The 18,235-nt window shown below is 45.7% G+C and overlaps 1 protein-coding gene across 4 annotated transcripts in view; it reads right to left on the bottom strand.

Annotated features, from left to right (window-relative positions):
- LOC110500119 (ceramide synthase 2) overlaps positions 1 to 18,235 on the bottom strand; it is a 28,770-nt gene continuing 10,535 nt past the window's right edge. For 3 of the 4 annotated variants that reach the window (XM_036968081.1, XM_036968088.1, XM_036968084.1), the window contains exons 2-11: positions 15,525 to 15,698; positions 14,834 to 14,951; positions 13,752 to 13,870; positions 8,102 to 8,159; positions 4,839 to 4,889; positions 4,468 to 4,560; positions 2,465 to 2,593; positions 2,067 to 2,173; positions 1,711 to 1,864; positions 76 to 221 (exon numbers count right to left, since the gene is read on the bottom strand). In XM_036968081.1, coding sequence (XP_036823976.1) covers positions 90 to 221; positions 1,711 to 1,864; positions 2,067 to 2,173; positions 2,465 to 2,593; positions 4,468 to 4,560; positions 4,839 to 4,889; positions 8,102 to 8,159; positions 13,752 to 13,870; positions 14,834 to 14,951; positions 15,525 to 15,697 — 1,134 coding nt within the window. In that variant the 5' untranslated portion in view covers position 15,698 and the 3' untranslated portion in view covers positions 76 to 89. Of the gene's footprint in view, positions 222 to 1,710; positions 1,865 to 2,066; positions 2,174 to 2,464; positions 2,594 to 4,467; positions 4,561 to 4,838; positions 4,890 to 8,101; positions 8,160 to 13,751; positions 13,871 to 14,833; positions 14,952 to 15,524; positions 15,699 to 18,235 lie in introns of all 4 variants that reach the window. The other variant, XM_036968074.1, reaches the window with a different exon arrangement.

Below are 18,235 nucleotides of genomic sequence, written 5' to 3' on the forward strand. Positions count from 1 at the left end.
CCTCCCTTTCCCCTTCCCTCCATCTCTCCCACTCTGCTGAGTGAGGGATGTGAATTCTTCACACTCTTACTTCCTGGCACACGTTTTCATTACTCCGTCTTGCGGTGGTTGTTGTGAGCGGCGTGACCATTCTGCACCGCACCTTTCTTCTCCACCCCCTCCTCTTCCTCCCCTGACTCGTCTGTCTCTTCTTTATCGCTCCTCTCGTCCTCCACCTTTTCCTGAAGCGAAATGAGAGAAAGAAAGAGAGGTGTGTTCAGAAACAGGTCATCCGTCCAGAGACATTACTTTTCCTTTCGGCAAACTGAACCCAAACCAGACTGCTGCTCTTTATCAGCTGGGCTTTCCAACACATATAATCAACGAGTGATTTCTGAATAAACTTTCTCTCTCCTCCACCCACCCCTCCTCTCCCAGTCTCTCTCCTCCACCCACCCCTCCTCTCCCAGTCTCTCTACTCCACCTACCCCTCCTCTCCCAGTCTCTCTCCTCCACCCACCCACCCACCCCTCCTCTCCCAGTCTCTCTCCTCCACCCACCCACCCACCCACCCCTCCTCTCCCAGTCTCTCTCCTCCACCCACCCACCCACCCACCCACCCCTCCTCTCCCAGTCTCTCTCCTCCACCCACCCACCCCTCCTCTCCCAGTCTCTCTCCTCCACCCACCCACCCCTCCTACTCTCCCAGTCTCTCTCCACCCTCCCACCCCTCCTCCTCCTCTCCCAGTCTCTCTCCACCCTCCCACCTCTCCTCTCCCAGTCTCTCTCCTCCACCTACCCACCCCTCCTCTCCCAGTCTCTCTCCACCCTCCCACCTCTCCTCTCCCAGTCTCTCTCCTCCACCCACCCACCCACCCCTCCCAGTCTCTCTCCTCCACCCACCCACCCACCCCTCCCAGTCTCTCTCCTCCACCCACCCACCCACCCCTCCCAGTCTCTCTCCTCCACCCACCCCTCACAGTCTCTCTCCTCCGCCCTCCCACCCCTCCTCTCCCAGTCTCTCTCCTCCACCCTCCCACCCCTCCTCTCCCAGTCTCGCTCCTCCAGGATGCGTGTTCAGTGCTGTAATGGTTGTATATGTAGTGTTGTCAGGATGTGTGTTCAGTGTTGTCAGGATGTGTGTGTAGTGTTGTCAGGATGTGTGTGTAGTGTTGTCAGGAGGGATGTGTGTGTGTAGTGTTGTCAGGAGGGATGTGTGTGTGTAGTGTTGTCAGGGTGTGTGTGTGTGTGTGTGTAGTGTTGTCAGGGTGTGTGTGTGTGTAGTGTTGTCAAGGTGTGTGAGTGTGTAGTGTTGTCAGGGTGTGTGTATAGTGTTGTCAGGGTGTGTGTGTGTGTGTGTAGTGTTGTCAGGGTGTGTGTGTGTGTGTGTATAGTGTTGTCAGGGTGTGTGTGTGTGTGTAGTGTTGTCAGGGTGTGTGTGTGTGTAGTGTTATCAGGGTGTGTGTGTGTGTGTAGTGTTATCAGGGTGTGTGTGTGTGTGTAGTGTTATCAGGGTGTGTGTATAGGGTGTGTGTGTGTGTGTGTGTAGTGTTGTCAGGGTGTGTGTGTGTGTGTATAGTGTTGTCAGGGTATGTGTATAGTGTTGTCAGGGTGTGTGTGTATAGTGTTGTCAGGGTATGTGTATAGTGTTGTCAGGGTGTGTGTGTATAGTGTTGTCAGGGTGTGTGTGTATAGTGTTGTCAGGGTGTGTGTGCAGTGTTGTGTACATACATCGCTGCTCAGGAAGCGGACGGCCATACGCAGAATGAGGATGGCCCAGAAGATATGGAGACACTGCAGCACCATCATAAGGAAATTCAGGAAGTAGTATCCAAAGAACGGAGAGTACATAGTCATTGGATAAATGTACGTAGAATAAATGATGCTGAGAGAGAGGAGGGGGGGGGGGGCAAGAAGAGCAATAACATCAGTAACAACCAACAGACAATTAACAGACATTTATGATGCTAATCAGAATTTGTTGTTCACTGACTTGCCTAGTTAAAGGTTACATAAGTAAAACAATCAGAATGGCTGTGAGAGACAGATCATTGGTGTGTGGTGGGAGTGTTCAGGTGTCATCTCACTAGAAGGGGAAGATATAGAGTCTAGTGAAGATGAAGACGGCAGCGAAGAGGAAGAAGACGTAGTTACTGGTGTTTCTCCATCCAGCATAGATGAATATCTTAGCGGACTTTAAGAGAGAGAGAAAGGTTGTTGTTAGAAAATAATTGTAATGTCATATTTCTTCCACCAGGTGACAGTACTAAATAATCTCCATATCTCCACTTCTCCAATATCAGTAGTACTTTGTCCACTTCCTGGTTTATCAAATAAAATGGGATTTCCTTGTGGGTGATTCCCCTGTGGGCCCCACCTACAAACTACATGTGCTAACTGTATTATTGTGTTTATTATCGTATCATGGCAGTGATATTATTATCATGTTATGTTGGTGACCCAGCTCTCCTGTAATTGGTTGTACCTCCAGTAAATAGTCGGAGGAGTCGTGCAGCAGCATGATGAGCGTGCCCGCTCTGATGTAGTTGACACACCAGGAGAAACTGATGAGGAAGATGGTGGCCATATGGTGAACCATCTGCTCCTTAAAGTCCTACACAGAGGAAGGGAGGGAGAGAAGGAGGGAAAGAGAGAAATGCAGGGAGGGAAAGAGAAGGTTAGAGTTTGTGTTTTGTTACCATGATAACATGATAACATTCTGATCCAACCTGCACGCATGCACATGCGCAAACACACACACTATAGTAAATCATGCCAGAGGGCCATCAGGTGACTTTATTTAGCAGGTACACACTGTCTGTTCTGACCTGACCCTAGTGGAGTAGAGTCCACTGACAAACTCCCCTTTAACCTCCGGCTCCACACACACAAGCACGTCATATCAGTCCAATGTCCACCTCCTGCAGTTGCCCCCTGGCCCCTGTCCACTGACATTTACATCAGTGCCATGACAGTAACCCCTGGTCGTCAGTACAGGGGCAACACCATGGCGACAGCAGGAGAGGGATCGGAAAGACTTGCTTACTGCTTTCAATGAATCACTTGTAGCTAACAGAGTGTGCAGCCTTGGTTAACCACTATCCCTGATCTTGTCAACTGCACTCCCCCATGTATGGAAGAATCTTCGGGTGATCTGCGTGCTGTAATTGATTGACTCTTAAAGTGAATAGGACTGTAAGTAAAGGGATTCTGTGCCAACATTTTTAGTGGTTGATTTGTATACTGTATTCTTGATTGTTACAAGCATAGTGTGTTTCATAGAGCAGGCACGGTGCACATAGTGTGTTTCATAGAGCAGGCACGGTGCACATAGTGTGCTTCATAGAGCAGGCACGGTGCACATAGTGTGTTTCATAGAGCAGGCACGGTGCACATAGTGTGTTTCATAGAGCAGGCACGGTGCACATAGTGTGTTTCATAGAGCAGGCACGGTGCACATAGTGTGTTTCATAGAGCAGGCACGGTGCACATAGTGTGTTTCATAGAGCAGGCACGGTGCACATAGTGTGTTTCATAGAGCAGGCACGGTGCACATAGTGTGTTTCATAGAGCAGGCACGGTGCACATAGTGTGTTTCAGAGAGCAGGCACGGTGCACATAGTGTGTTTCATAGAGCAGGCACGGTGCACATAGTGTGTTTCATAGAGCAGGCACGGTGCACATAGTGTGTTTCAGAGAGCAGGCACGGTGCACATAGTGTGTTTCATAGAGCAGGCACGGTGCACATAGTGTGTTTCATAGAGCAGGCACGGTGCACATAGTGTGTTTCATAGAGCAGGCACGGTGCACATAGTGTGTTTCATAGAGCAGGCACGGTGCACATAGTGTGTTTCATAGAGCAGGCACGGTGCACATAGTGTGTTTCATAGAGCAGGCACGGTGCACATAGTGTGTTTCATAGAGCAGGCACGGTGCACATTGTGTGTTTCATAGAGCAGGCACGGTGCACATAGTGTGTTTCATAGAGCAGGCACGGTGCACATAGTGTGTTTCATAGAGCAGGCACGGTGCACATAGTGTGTTTCATAGAGCAGGCACGGTGCACATAGTGTGTTTCATAGAGCAGGCACGGTGCACATAGTGTGTTTCAGAGAGCAGGCACGGTGCACATAGTGTGTTTCATAGAGCAGGCACGGTGCACATAGTGTGTTTCATAGAGCAGGCACGGTGCACATAGTGTGTTTCAGAGAGCAGGCACGGTGCACATAGTGTGTTTCATAGAGCAGGCACGGTGCACATAGTGTGTTTCATAGAGCAGGCACGGTGCACATAGTGTGTTTCATAGAGCAGGCACGGTGCACATAGTGTGTTTCATAGAGCAGGCACGGTGCACATAGTGTGTTTCATAGAGCAGGCACGGTGCACATAGTGTGTTTCAGAGAGCAGGCACGGTGCACATAGTGTGTTTCATAGAGCAGGCACGGTGCACATAGTGTGTTTCATAGAGCAGGCACGGTGCACACTTACTTTCCGTTTGACGTCTGATGCCACACTGAAGATTAGAGAGACGTAGAAACCCAGCTCTATCATATAGTACCAATACTGAGACGGCAGGAGAGTCTGGGGGAGAGATGAGAGATGGAGGGATGGAGGGAAATTGATGAGAGATGGAGGGATAGGGAGAGAGATGGGATGGGGAGATTATTGGGGAGAGAGAGAGAGGAGAGAAAGAGCAAGATAATATCAATAACATGCATTGATACTTCCATAATATACTTTCTGAACACAGTCAAACACTGGACATAACATGATATGATTGATTATGATATATGCCTTCCAATGACTTTCCTATGTTACAATGTATTAGTTACCACTCATCAATAACCAGAGGGACATACCAGAATAGGGAAGCCCTGCCACATCTCCTTAAAGTCATACAGCCAGGGTTTCTGAGAGAGGGAGAGAGTCATACATAAATCAGACACTTCTAACTTCAGTCACAGAGAAATAACATATCCTTAAAGTCATACAGCCAGGGTTTCTGAGAGAGGGAGAGAGTCATACATAAATCAGACAGTTCTAACTTCAGTCACAGAGAAGTACAGCATTGAAACAGATAAATCATTTTCACACCCTCTTTCCCTCTATATATTAATGTGGCTTTATAATTCTCTTCCAGTGTCATTCGTAACTTCTTTATTAATCATGTTAGAAAAACATCAAATTGTATAACATTTGTTTTGGATACTCCGTTGTCCCGGATATAACCAACTGTTGTTGACAGGGCTGTTGTTGACAATTCTATCTTAGTATCCTGTAACACACATATGTCAGAGTCAAGGCCCGCGGGCCACATCCGGCCCGCAAGAAGGTTTTTTACGGCCCCTGGGATGATCTTGATTTATTATTAGAACCGGCCCGCAGCAAGCCGGCAGCCCGCAGATCTTTTACACGCACCAATACTACATTTCCCACAATGCAAAGGTGACGCACCGAGCAGTAGGCTGCTTCATTTCAATATTTATTGGCACAGCAGTCGTCAGCATCACAGTAAAATTAACTTTCAGATACCCATCAAAAATGGCAAAACGGAAGGTGGATACTGAGAACCGGGGGTTTCAAACAAGGTGGGAGTCGGAGTATATGTTCACGAAGGTAGCTGGAAAACCTGTGTGTCTTCTGTGTGGAGAAAGTGTGGCGGTACTGAAAGAGTATAATCTGAGACGACATTATGAAACGAAACACGCGGACAAAAACAAGAATATGGACATGGAACAAAGGCTACAAAAGGCAGAGGAATTAAAACGAGGCCTCAAATCTCGACAGGCTCTGTTCAAAAAAGCCAAATCACAAGGCCAGGCTGCTGTCAAGGCCAGTTTTATTTTGGCAGAAGAGATCGCTAAATCAGCCCGGCCATTTACGGAGGGGGATTTCATCAAAAACTGCATGATTAAAGTTTGTGACGAAGTTTGCCCAGAAAAAAGGCAACTCTTTTTAAATGTGAGTCTGAGCAGAAACACCATTGCCGAGAGAGTAGACCAGTTGTCCATCAATCTAAAAGAGCAGCTTGTGAAAAAGGGAAAAGATTTTATTGCATATTCCTTGGCTGTGGATGAGAGCACCGACATTTCTGACATTGCCCAGTTGTCAATTTTCATCCGCGGAGTGGACTCCAACCTAAGCGTGACAGAGGAGTTTTTGGCTTTACGTCCTATGCATGGCACAACTACGGGGCATGATTTGTATGAAGAGGTGTCAAGATGTGTAAATGAGATGGAGCTGCCTTGGGAAAAACTCGTGGGTTTGACAACCGACGGAGCACCTGCGATGTGTGGACACAGGAGCGGACTGGTGGCGAAGATACGGGAAAAGATGCAAGAGGAAAACGCGACAGGTGAGCTGACAGCTTATCATTGTATCATACACCAGGAAGCGTTGTGCGGTAAAGCCTTGAAAATGGAGCATGTAATGAGCATCATCACGCGCACAGTTAACTTTATCAGAGCCAAAGGTTTGAATCACCGCCAGTTCAAGGCATTTCTGACGGAGTTAGAAACGGAGCATGGTGATTTGCCTTATCACACAGAGGTGCGATGGCTAAGCCAGGGAAAGGTGCTTCAAAGATGTTTCGAGCTTCGTGAGGAGATTTGTCTGTTCTTGGACAGCAAAGGGAAAGACACAACACAACTCCGAGACGAAATGTTTCTGTGTGAAATGGCTTTTCTGTGTGACATTACGAGTCATCTGAATGCAATAAACTTGCAGCTGCAGGGTCGGGATCGTGTCATCTCTGATATGTACAGTACAGTGAAGGCATTTAAAACCAAACTGACTCTGTGGGAGACGCAGATGCGGAAAGAAAATTTGAGCCACTTTCCCAGCTGCCAGACCATGAAAGAGAAGCTCTCTACCAGTGCGTTCCCGAGCACACAGTTGGCTGATAAAATAGGTATGCTTGCCGCTGACTTTCGACGCCGATTTGCTGACTTTGAAGCACAAAAAAGCAGGTTGGAACTGCTCGGTAACCCATTTGCTGTTGACGTGGAAAGCTCACCACCAAACCTCCAAATGGAGTTGATTGACCTCCAATGCAATGATGCACTGAGGGCAAAATATGCGGCAGTGGGTGCTGCGGAGTTCGCCCGTTTCCTCCCCGGCACAATGCCCCAGCTGCGCATCCAGGCTGCTCAAACGTTGTCTATGTTTGGCAGCACATACCTGTGTGAACAACTGTTTTCTTTGATGAACCTGAACAAAACATCACACAGAAGTCGACTTACTGCTGAACACCTCCACTCAATTCTGAGGATTTCTTCAGCTCAGAGCCTTACCCCGAACATTGATGAACTTGTGGAAAAGATGGGACACCACCAAGTATCACCCTCAACCTCAAACAAGTGAACATTACTGTGCAATCACATATTTAGAGTTTTTACTCAGTTCAAGTTTAAAAGTTAAAATTTAATATTTGTTTTCACTGCATGTTACTTCTCCTTAAACAAAGTGTTGTTTTTGATTAATAGATTTTTGCACTTTATTTTTTTGTATTTCAATCCAATTATATTTTAAAAATATTTCAGTTGAGTGGATGATAGAAAATTGCTATTATTGTTTTTTCTTTGAAGTAAATTTAGCCCACTTTTGCTAAAATAGAAAATATAGTCTACTGATGGTGCCTTGAATACCGGTTTCTTTCATTTAATGTTCATGTTATGGGGATATTTATATAAAGGAAATTTGTCTTTTGTGTCTGTTGAAAATTAAAGATTACTGACAGAGCCATAAGAAAATATTGCTTTATTTATCTGATCATATTGTAATATATTTGTTAGGTTTTCAGTAGGTTCAATTAGGTTCACTAGACTATATGCGTCATTTAAAAATTTTTCAATGAACATTCGAACAGTCCGGCCCTCGTCTTGTAGCTGATTTTTTTTATTTGGCCCTCCGTCCATTTGACTTTGACACCCCTGCTGTAACACATTGATCCTGTCAGTGAACAGGCTCGGTTTCTCCCATCAATGGTTTAACTAGGATCTAAAGTTGAAACGATGAGTTATGACAGAGGTCAGATAACATGAGTGACCAATGAGGTTGCAGGGAGATTAGCTTGGAGACAGGCGAGAGTTTTAAAGGTCAAAGGTGAAACAGCAGTACTCACGTCAATGAGGGCAGCCAGGCCAGCAATGAAAGCAAGAAGGTAAAAGGTGAATCTCCAACTGCAAGAGAACATACAAAATCGTTGGACAACACACACACAGACTTTATACTACAGTGCATTTGGAAAGTATTCAGACCCCTTGACCTTTTCCACATTTTGTTACGCTACAGCCTTATTCTAAAATTGATTAAATGTTTTTCCCCTCATCAATCTACACACAATACCCCATAATGACAAAGTAAAAACAGCTTTTTAGATATTTTTGCAAATGTATTAAAAATACAAAACTTAAATATCATATTTAAATAAATATTCAGACCCTTTACTCAGTACTTTGTTGAAGCACCTTTAGCAGCGATTATGGCCTCAAGTCTTCTTGGGAATAAGCTTGGCACACCTGTATTTGGGGAGTTTCTCCCATTCTTCTCTGCAGATCTTCTCAAACTCTGTCAGGTTGGATGGGAAGCTTTGCTGACCAGCTCTTTTCACGTTACTCCAGAGATGTTCGATCGGGTTCAAGTCCAGGCTCTGGCTGGGTCACTCAAGGACTGTCACGACTTCTGCCGAAGTCGGTCCCTCTCCTTGTTCGGGCGGCGTTCGGCGTCACCGGTCTTCTAGCCATCGCCGATCCACCTTTCATTTTCCATTTGTTTTGTCTTGTCTTCCCTCACACCTGGTTTCAATTCCATCATTACATGTTGTGTATTTAACCCTCTGTTCCCCCCATGTTCTTGTCCGGTAATTGTTTATTGTAGTGCTTGTGCACGTTATGCTGGTGTGTAACGGGTTTTGTACCCATTGATTTATTGTTCTGTTTACGGTGGTTTTGTTTATTAAACTGCACCGTTGTAAATCAGTTTTTTCTCTCCTGCGCCTGACTTCTCTGCCGCCAGTACGCACCCCATACAAGGACATTCAGAGACTTGTCCCGAAGCCACTCCTGCGTTGTCTAGGCTGTGTGCTCAGAGTCATTGTCCTATCGGAAGATGACCCTTCACCCCAGGCTGAGGCCCTGAACAGGTTTTCATCAAGGATCTCTCTGTACTTTGCTCCGTTCATCTTTCCCTCATCTCCAAGTCCCTGCTGCTGAAAAATATCCCCACAACATAATGCTGCCACCACCATGCTTCACCGTAGGGATGGTGCCAGGTTTCCTCCAGACGCGACACTTGGCATTCAGGCCAAATAGTTCAATCTTGGTTTCATCAGAACAGATCATTTTTTCCAAGCAGGGCTGTCATCTGCCTTTTACTGAGGAGTGGCTTCCGTCTGGCCACTCTACCATAAAGGCCTGATTGGTGGAGTGCTGCAGAGATGGTTCCCAGGGTTGTCAATTATGGCAGCCCCCTGCATCTCTCTGATTCAGAGGGGTTGGGTTAAATGCGGAAGACACATTTCAGTTGAATGCGTTCAGTTGTACAACTGACTAGGCATCTCCCTTTCTGGAAGGTTCTCCCATAGAGTGACCTTTGGGTTCTTGGTCACCTCCCTGACCAAGGCCCTTCTCCCCTGATTTCTCAGTTTGGCCGGACGGCCAGCTCTAGGAAGAGTCTTGCTGGTTCCAAACTTAGTTCATTTAAGAATGATGGAGGCCACTGTGTTCTTGAGGACCTTCAATGCTGCAGACATTTTTTGATACCCTTCCCAGATCTGTGCCTCGACACAATCCTGTCTCAGAGCTCTATGGACAATTCCTTCGACCTCATGGCTTGGTTTTTGCTCTGACATGCACTGTCAACTGTGGGACCTTATATAGACAGGTGTGTGCCGTTCCAAATTATGTCCAATCAATACATTTGACCAAATGTGGACTCTAATCAAGTTGTAGAAACATCAAGGATCAACAATGGAAAAAGGATGAACCAGAGCTCAATTTCGAATCTCATAGCAAATGGTCTGAATACTTATGTAAATAAAGTATTTCAGTTTATTTTTAATACATTTGCACAAATTTATAAAAATCTGTTTTCACTTTGTCATTATGGGGTATTGTATGTAGATTGATGAGGGAAAAAATATAAGTAATCCATTTTAGAATAAGGCTGTAATGTAAAGAAATTTGGCAAAAGTGAAGGGGTCTGAATACTTTCTGAATGCACTTATATGTACAGTAAAGAGAACATACACACATTCTGTTAAACTGTAATGGATCAGTCCCGTGCAAACTTCCCAGCACACAATAAGAACAGTCATACAGTAGCCTCCCAGTTCGGTCCTGTCACACAGAGACCAGACCTCCAGTACTGTACGACACAACAACCTGCTGACTACAGATAGACCTCCAGTACTGTACAACACAACAACCTGCTGACTACAGATAGAGACCTCCAGTACTGTACAACACAACAACCTGCTGACTACAGATAGAGACCTCCAGTACTGTACAACAACCTGCTGACTACAGATAGACCTCCAGTACTGTACGACACAACAACCTGCTGACTACAGATAGAGACCTCCAGTACTGTACAACACAACAACCTGCTGACTACAGATAGACCTCCAGTACTGTACAACACAACAACCTGCTGACTACAGATAGACCTCCAGTACTGTACAACACAACAACCTGCTGACTACAGATAGAGACCTCCAGTACTGTACAACACAACAACCTGCTGACTATAGATAGAGACCTCCAGTACTGTACAACAACCTGCTGACTACAGATAGAGACCTCCAGTACTGTACAACACAACAACCTGCTGACTACAGATAGAGACCTCCAGTACTGTACAACACAACAACCTGCTGACTACAGATAGAGACCTCCAGTACTGTACAACACAACAACCTGCTGACTACAGATAGACCTCCAGTACTGTACAACACAACAACCTGCTGACTACAGATAGAGACCTCCAGTACTGTACAACACAACAACCTGCTGACTATAGATAGAGACCTCCAGTACTGTACAACAACCTGCTGACTACAGATAGAGACCTCCAGTACTGTACAACACAACAACTTGCTGACTACAGATAGAGACCTCCAGTACTGTACAACACAACAACCTGCTGACTACAGATAGAGACCTCCAGTACTGTACAACAACCTGCTGACTACAGATAGAGACCTCCAGTACTGTACAACACAACAACCTGCTGACTACAGATAGACCTCCAGTACTGTACGACACAACAACCTGCTGACTACAGATAGAGACCTCCAGTACTGTACAACACAACAACCTGCTGGCTACAGATAGACCTCCAGTACTGTACAACAACAACCTGCTGACTATAGATAGACCTCCAGTACTGTACAACACAACAACCTGCTGACTACAGATAGACCTCCAGTACTGTACAACAACAACCTGCTGACTACAGATAGACCTCCAGTACTGTACAACAACCTGCTGACTACAGATAGAGACCTCCAGTACTGTACAACAACAACCTGCTGACTACAGATAGAGACCTCCAGTACTGTACAACAACCTGCTGACTACAGATAGACCTCCAGTACTGTACAACACAACAACCTGCTGACTACAGATAGAGACCTCCAGTACTGTACAACACAACAACCTGCTGACTACAGATAGACCTCCAGTACTGTACGACACAACAACCTGCTGACTACAGATAGACCTCCAGTACTGTACAACAACAACCTGCTGACTACAGATAGAGACCTCCAGTACTGTACAACACAACAACCTGCTGACTACAGATAGACCTCCAGTACTGTACGACACAACAACCTGCTGACTACAGATAGACCTCCAGTACTGTACAACACAACAACCTGCTGACTATAGATAGAGACCTCCAGTACTGTACAACACAACAACCTGCTGACTACAGATAGACCTCCAGTACTGTACGACACAACAACCTGCTGACTACAGATAGACCTCCAGTACTGTACAACAACAACCTGCTGACTACAGATAGAGACCTCCAGTACTGTACAACACAACAACCTGCTGACTACAGATAGACCTCCAGTACTGTACAACACAACAACCTGCTGACTACAGATAGAGACCTCCAGTACTGTACAACACAACAACCTGCTGACTACAGATAGACCTCCAGTACTGTACAACACAACAACCTGCTGACTACAGATAGACCTCCAGTACTGTACGACACAACAACCTGCTGACTACAGATAGACCTCCAGTACTGTACGACACAACAACCTGCTGACTACAGATAGAGACCTCCAGTACTGTACGACACAACAACCTGCTGACTACAGATAGAGACCTCCAGTACTGTACTGGAGGTACTGGTTGTTGTCTACACTAGTGATTGTGATATTAACTACAGGTTGTCTCTACACTAGTGATTGTGATATTAACTACAGGTTGTTATCTACACTAGTGATTGTGATATTAACTACAGGTTGTATCTACACTAGTGATTGTGATATTAACTACAGGTTATATCTACACTAGTGATTGTGATATTATCTACAGGTTGTCATCTACACTAGTGATTGTGATATTAACTACAGGTTGTCATCTACACTAGTGATTGTGATATTATCTACAGGTTGTTATCTACACTAGTGATTGTGATGTTAACTACAGGTTGTTATCTACACTAGTGATTGTGATATTAACTACAGGTTCTATCTACACTAGTGATTGTGATATTAACTACAGATTGTTATCTACACTAGTGATTGTGATATTATCTACAGGTTGTTATCTACACTAGTGATTGTGATATTGTCTACAGGTTGTTGTCTACACTAGTGATTGTGATATTATCTACAGGTTGTTATCTACACTAGTGATTGTGATATTAACTACAGGTTGTTATCTACACTAGTGATTGTGATATTAACTACAGGTTGTTATCTACACTAGTGATTGTGATATTAACTACAGGTTGTTATCTACACTAGTGATTGTGATATTGTCTACAGGTTGTTATCTACACTAGTGATTGTGATATTGTCTACAGGTTGTTGTCTACACTAGTGATTGTGATATTATCTACAGGTTGTTATCTACACTAGTGATTGTGATATTAACTACAGGTTGTTATCTACACTAGTGATTGTGATATTAACTACAGGTTGTTATCTACACTAGTGATTGTGATATTAACTACAGGTTGTTATCTACACTAGTGATTGTGATATTAACTACAGGTTGTTATCTACACTAGTTATTGTGATATTAACTACAGGTTGTTATCTACACTAGTGATTGTGATATTAACTACAGGTTGTTATCTACACTAGTAATTGTGATATTAATGTCAGTATTAGTGTAACACAGCCACTGTCTCAGTCCAATAACAATGACACACACTGTTGGGATATAAATTGATTCTGCTGATAGGGCCAAACTGTCTCCTGGGACTGGTGAGGGATGTGAGGGGCGGGCGGCGTGTGTGTGTGTGTGGCCTGGGGGGTAGGAGGAGCCTTGATAAAACCAGGCTGGCAATATAATGAGTGTCAGATATACTGTAAATAAACTCATGCTTTAACACTCAGGCATGTGCTCACAGCACGTGTGTGTGTCTGTGCATGGGGGTGTGTTGGTGACAGATTTTCATTAAGCAGCTTTTTGTGAAGCAGCTGTGTTGTTATCTTGTTTTGTGCCTGTGTTCATGCATGTGTGTGGGAGTGTGTATGCATATGGGTATTTGTGCATGTGTGTGTGTGTGTGTGTGTGTACCTGGCCTCTTTGAACTTCTTCAGTAGACTGGGTCGGTCCTGGTTCCTGCGTCTCCTGAACCATCTCTGCACCTGTCTCTCTGAACAACCTGTCTGCTTACACAGACTGTCTATAGAACTCTGTAGGAGGGAGGGAGAGCGGGGGATAGGGGGAGAGAGAAAGGGAGGAGGGAGAGAGAGCGGGGGATAGGGGGAGAGAGAAAGGGAGGAGGGAGAGAGAGCGGGGGATAGGGGGAGAGAGAAAGGGAGGAGGGAGAGAGAGCGGGGGAGAGGGGGAGAGAGAAAGGGAGGAGGGAGGGAGAGGGGGAGAGAGAAAGGGAGGAGGGAGAGAGAGCGGGGGATAGGGGGAGAGAGAAAGGGAGGGAGAGCAGGGGATAGCGGGAGAGAGAAAGGGAGGAGGGAGAGAGAGCGGGGGATAGGGGGAGAGAGAAAGGGAGGAGGGAGAGAGAGCGGGGGATTGGGGGAGAGAGAAAGGGAGGAAGGAGAGAGAGCGGGGGATAGGGGGAGAGAGAAAGGCAGGAGGGAGGGAGAGCGGGGGATAGATGGAGAGAGAAAGGGAGGAGGGAGGGAGAGCGGGGGATAGATGGAGAGAGAAAGGGAGGAGGGAGAGAGAGCGGGGGATAGGGGGAGAGAGAAAGGGATGAGGGAGAGAGAGCGGGATAGGGGGAGAGAGAAAGGGAGGAGGGAGAGAGAGAAGGGTAGAAAGGGATACAGTTTAGCATAATGATTTGTGTGGTGCTGTATACAGATGTAGGATCTTAATTTGAGTCAGTTTGCTACAGCAGGAAAATAATTCTGCAGCAACGGGAAATGTGAATTATTATATGGATTATAATTAGGGGTTGATACATTTTTCATTAGGGCAAATCAAGTCTGAAATGACAAACTTTAGAAGCCTTTTTAAAACTCAAATGCACACGTTTACATTTCCTGCTGTGCAGAATTTTTTTTGCAACAAAAGACTGAACAAATTAAGATCTGTAGCAATTGTGTAGTGTTAATGTGTTCGTGTGTGTGTGCGTGCCTGTGTGCATGTGTCTCTGTGCTTGCGTGCATTGGTGTAGTCTTTTTTAGTTGTGTTACCTGTGAGGGGTTCTTGGTTGCGTTACAGTAGAAGGACTCCAGTGTGGGGTTGTGTGAGACTATGAGCCGAACTTTCTCCTTCACCCCCATGACAGCAGCCAGTGGGGTGGCCACTAACCTGCACACACAGAGAGGGGGGGAGAGAGGAATGAGATGGGAGGAAGAGAGAGAGACGGCATGATATGGTTTGATATTATCATGAGGGAGGATGGAGAGGTATGAAGGGAAGGAGAGAAAGTGATAGAGAGTGACAGAGAAAGGTTACGTCTTGACTGATTGCTAAGCTAACACACAACATACAGGTGGGTTCTAAAAATATGAGAGAAGAGAAGAGAGGGAGGGAAAGGACACAGAGGAGAAGAGGAAGCAGAGATATGATCAGAGTGACTCAGTGAAAACAGACCGAGATTAAATTACAGATTGAAGGTAAAATAATGTAATTAAAGATTAGCGGTGGAGAGGACAAGATGGACAAAGGGAAGAGGGAGAGAGGGGGGGAGGCGTAGGAATATAAACATGTAGACAGATGGGGGAAAGAGAAGAGGTATAAACATGTAGACAGATGGGGGAAAGAGAAGAGGTATAAACATGTAGACAGATGGTGAAAGAGGCAGAGGATTAATCGTATGAGGGGTGACAGCCAGCCAAACAGACAGACAGACGGACAGACAGAACAGATGGACAGACGTACCTCTCGAAGATCTGTCGTATTACGAGGAAGGCTAGGGCGATGGGTAGCACCACCCAAAGGTCGCTGGCCTTGGCGTAAACACGGCCATCTTTGTCCTCCAGGTCAGCCCAACCCAGCCCCTCAGGGAACCACAGCCGCTCATTCCAGAACCACTCGCTCAGACTGGACACCATACTGGGGAGAGAGCAGAGAAGACGGTTAATATACTGACATTTACACACACACACATACATACACAAACACACACAGCTGGCAGCATGATGCCTCAGAGGGATGGGAGAAAGGAGTGGTTACATCATCCTTTGTGGTTATTTGAATTGCTAGTTAATGAAAGGATGTGACCAGTTGTCCCATGTGTAGCCTACTTCCTGGTCTCTTTTATGACACAATGTCTGTCTAATCCTTCTCTATCTCATCCTAGCCAGACACAGGAAGACTGGAAGGGGTTTAAAATCCCTAACTGAATGAATGTTTATTTATCCATTTCTCTCACCGCAGTTAAACAACAGGAACCATCCCAATCAGAGGAAATGTTCATACCTCAACAATCGTCTGAAGTCAGATCCATATTCTAATCTATACCCTCTGTTGTGTAAACTCCACATAACACGCATTGGAAGAAATCTGCAGGACAATTGAACAGGAAAGATTGGCACCAACTAATTAGATGTATTGCCATTGTGCAAATCTTCCCCATTCAATTACAGATGTAGGATCTTCATTTGATCACCCTGTTGTAGGAGAATTGTCCTGCAATGCAGGAAATGTAAAACTTGTTGTGTGTTTGAGATTTAAAAAGGCTTCTGAAGTTTGTAATTCCATTTTGAAATTTCAGACTTAATATTCCCTTACGTAAAATGTATCAATCCCTACAAAAATGTAAATTAATTATAATCTACATAATTATCACATTCATGTTGATGTAGGATTATTTTCCTGCTGTAGCAAACTGGCTCAAATTAAAGATGGAATCCAAAGGTCGCGGGCAACCTCATGCTGTCCCCACTTGTTGTGTTGTTTTCTCACTTTCAACGAAAACAAGGGGGTTGAGCTAATAAAGTTGGTTAATAAAGTCTGATTTTATATACACTGCTCAAAAAAATAAAGGGAACACTAAAATAACATCCTAGATCTGAATGAATGAAATATTCTTATTAAATACTTTCTTTACATAGTTGAATGTGCTGACAACAAAATCACACAAAAATTATCAATGGAAATCAAATGTATCAACCCATGGAGGTCTGGATTTGGAGTCACACTCAAAATTAAAGTGGAAAACCACACTACAGGCTGATCCAACTTTGATGTAATGTCCTTAAAACAAGGCAAAATGAGGCTCAGTAGTGTGTGTGGCCTCCACGTGCCTGTATGACCTCCCTACAACGCCTGGGCATGCTCCTGATGAGGTGGCGGATGGTCTCCTGAGGGATCTCCTCCCAGACCTGGACTAAAGCATCCGCCAACTCCTGGACAGTCTGTGGTGCAACGTGGCGTTGGTGGATGGAGCGAGACATGATGTCCCAGATGTGCTCAATTGGATTCAGGACTGGGGAATGGGCGGGCCAGTCCATAGCATCACTGCCTTCCTCTTTCAGGAACTGCTGACACACTCCAGCCACATGAGGTCAAGCATTGTCTTGTATTAGGAGGAACCCAGGGCCAACCGCACCAGCACATGGTCTCACAAGGGGTCTGAGGATCTCATCTCGGTACCTAATGGCAGTCAGGCTACCTCTGGCGAGCACATGGAGGGCTGTGCGGCCCCCCAAAGAAATGCCACCCCACACCATGACTGACCCTCCGCCAAACCGGTCATGCTGGAGGATGTTGCAGGTAGCAGAACGTTCTCCAAGGCATCTCCAGACTCTGTCACGTGCTCAGTGTGAACCTGCTTTCATCTGTGAAGAGTACAGGGCGCCAGTGGCGAATTTGCCAATCTTGGTGTTCTCTGGCAAATGCCAAACGTCCTGCCCGGTGTTGGGCTGTAAGCACAACCCCCACCTGTGGACGTCGGGCCCTCATACCACCCTCATGGAGTCTGTATCTGACCATTTGAGCAGACACATGCACATTTGTGGCCTGCTGGAGGTCATTTTGCAGGGCTCTGGTAGTGCTCCTCCTGCTCCTCCTTGCACAAAGGCGGAGGCTGCTGGGTTGTTGCCCTCCTACGGCCTCCTCCACGTCTCCTGATGTACTGGCCTGTCTCCTGGTAGCGCCTCCAAGCTCTGGACACTACGCTGACAGACACAGCAAACCTTCTTGCCACAGATCGCATTGATGTGCCATCCTGGATGAGCTGCACTACCTGAGCTGCACTACCTGAGCCACTTGTGTGGGTTGTAGACTCCGTCCCACTAGAGTGAAAGCACCGCCAGCATTCAAAAGTGACCAAAACATCTGCCAGGAAGCATAGGAACTGAGAAGTGGTCTGTGGTCACCACCTGCAGAACCACTCCTTTATTGGGGGTGTCTTGCTAATTGCCTATAATTTCCACCTGTTGTCTATTCCATTTGCACAACAGCATGTGAAATGTATTGTCAATCAGTGTTGCTTCCTAAGTGGACAGTTTGATTTCACAGAAGTGTGATTGACTTGGAGTTACATTGTGTTGTTTAAGTGTTCCCTTTATTTTTTTGAGCAGTGTATTTGGCTGTTTTTACTGAATAATATTTAGAAGTAGTCCCTTTTCACGTTTTGAAGACGGAAC

The sequence above is a fragment of the Oncorhynchus mykiss genome, chromosome 3 (assembly GCF_013265735.2).
Source record: "Oncorhynchus mykiss isolate Arlee chromosome 3, USDA_OmykA_1.1, whole genome shotgun sequence".
In the NCBI taxonomy this organism is placed as follows: domain Eukaryota; kingdom Metazoa; phylum Chordata; class Actinopteri; order Salmoniformes; family Salmonidae; genus Oncorhynchus; species Oncorhynchus mykiss.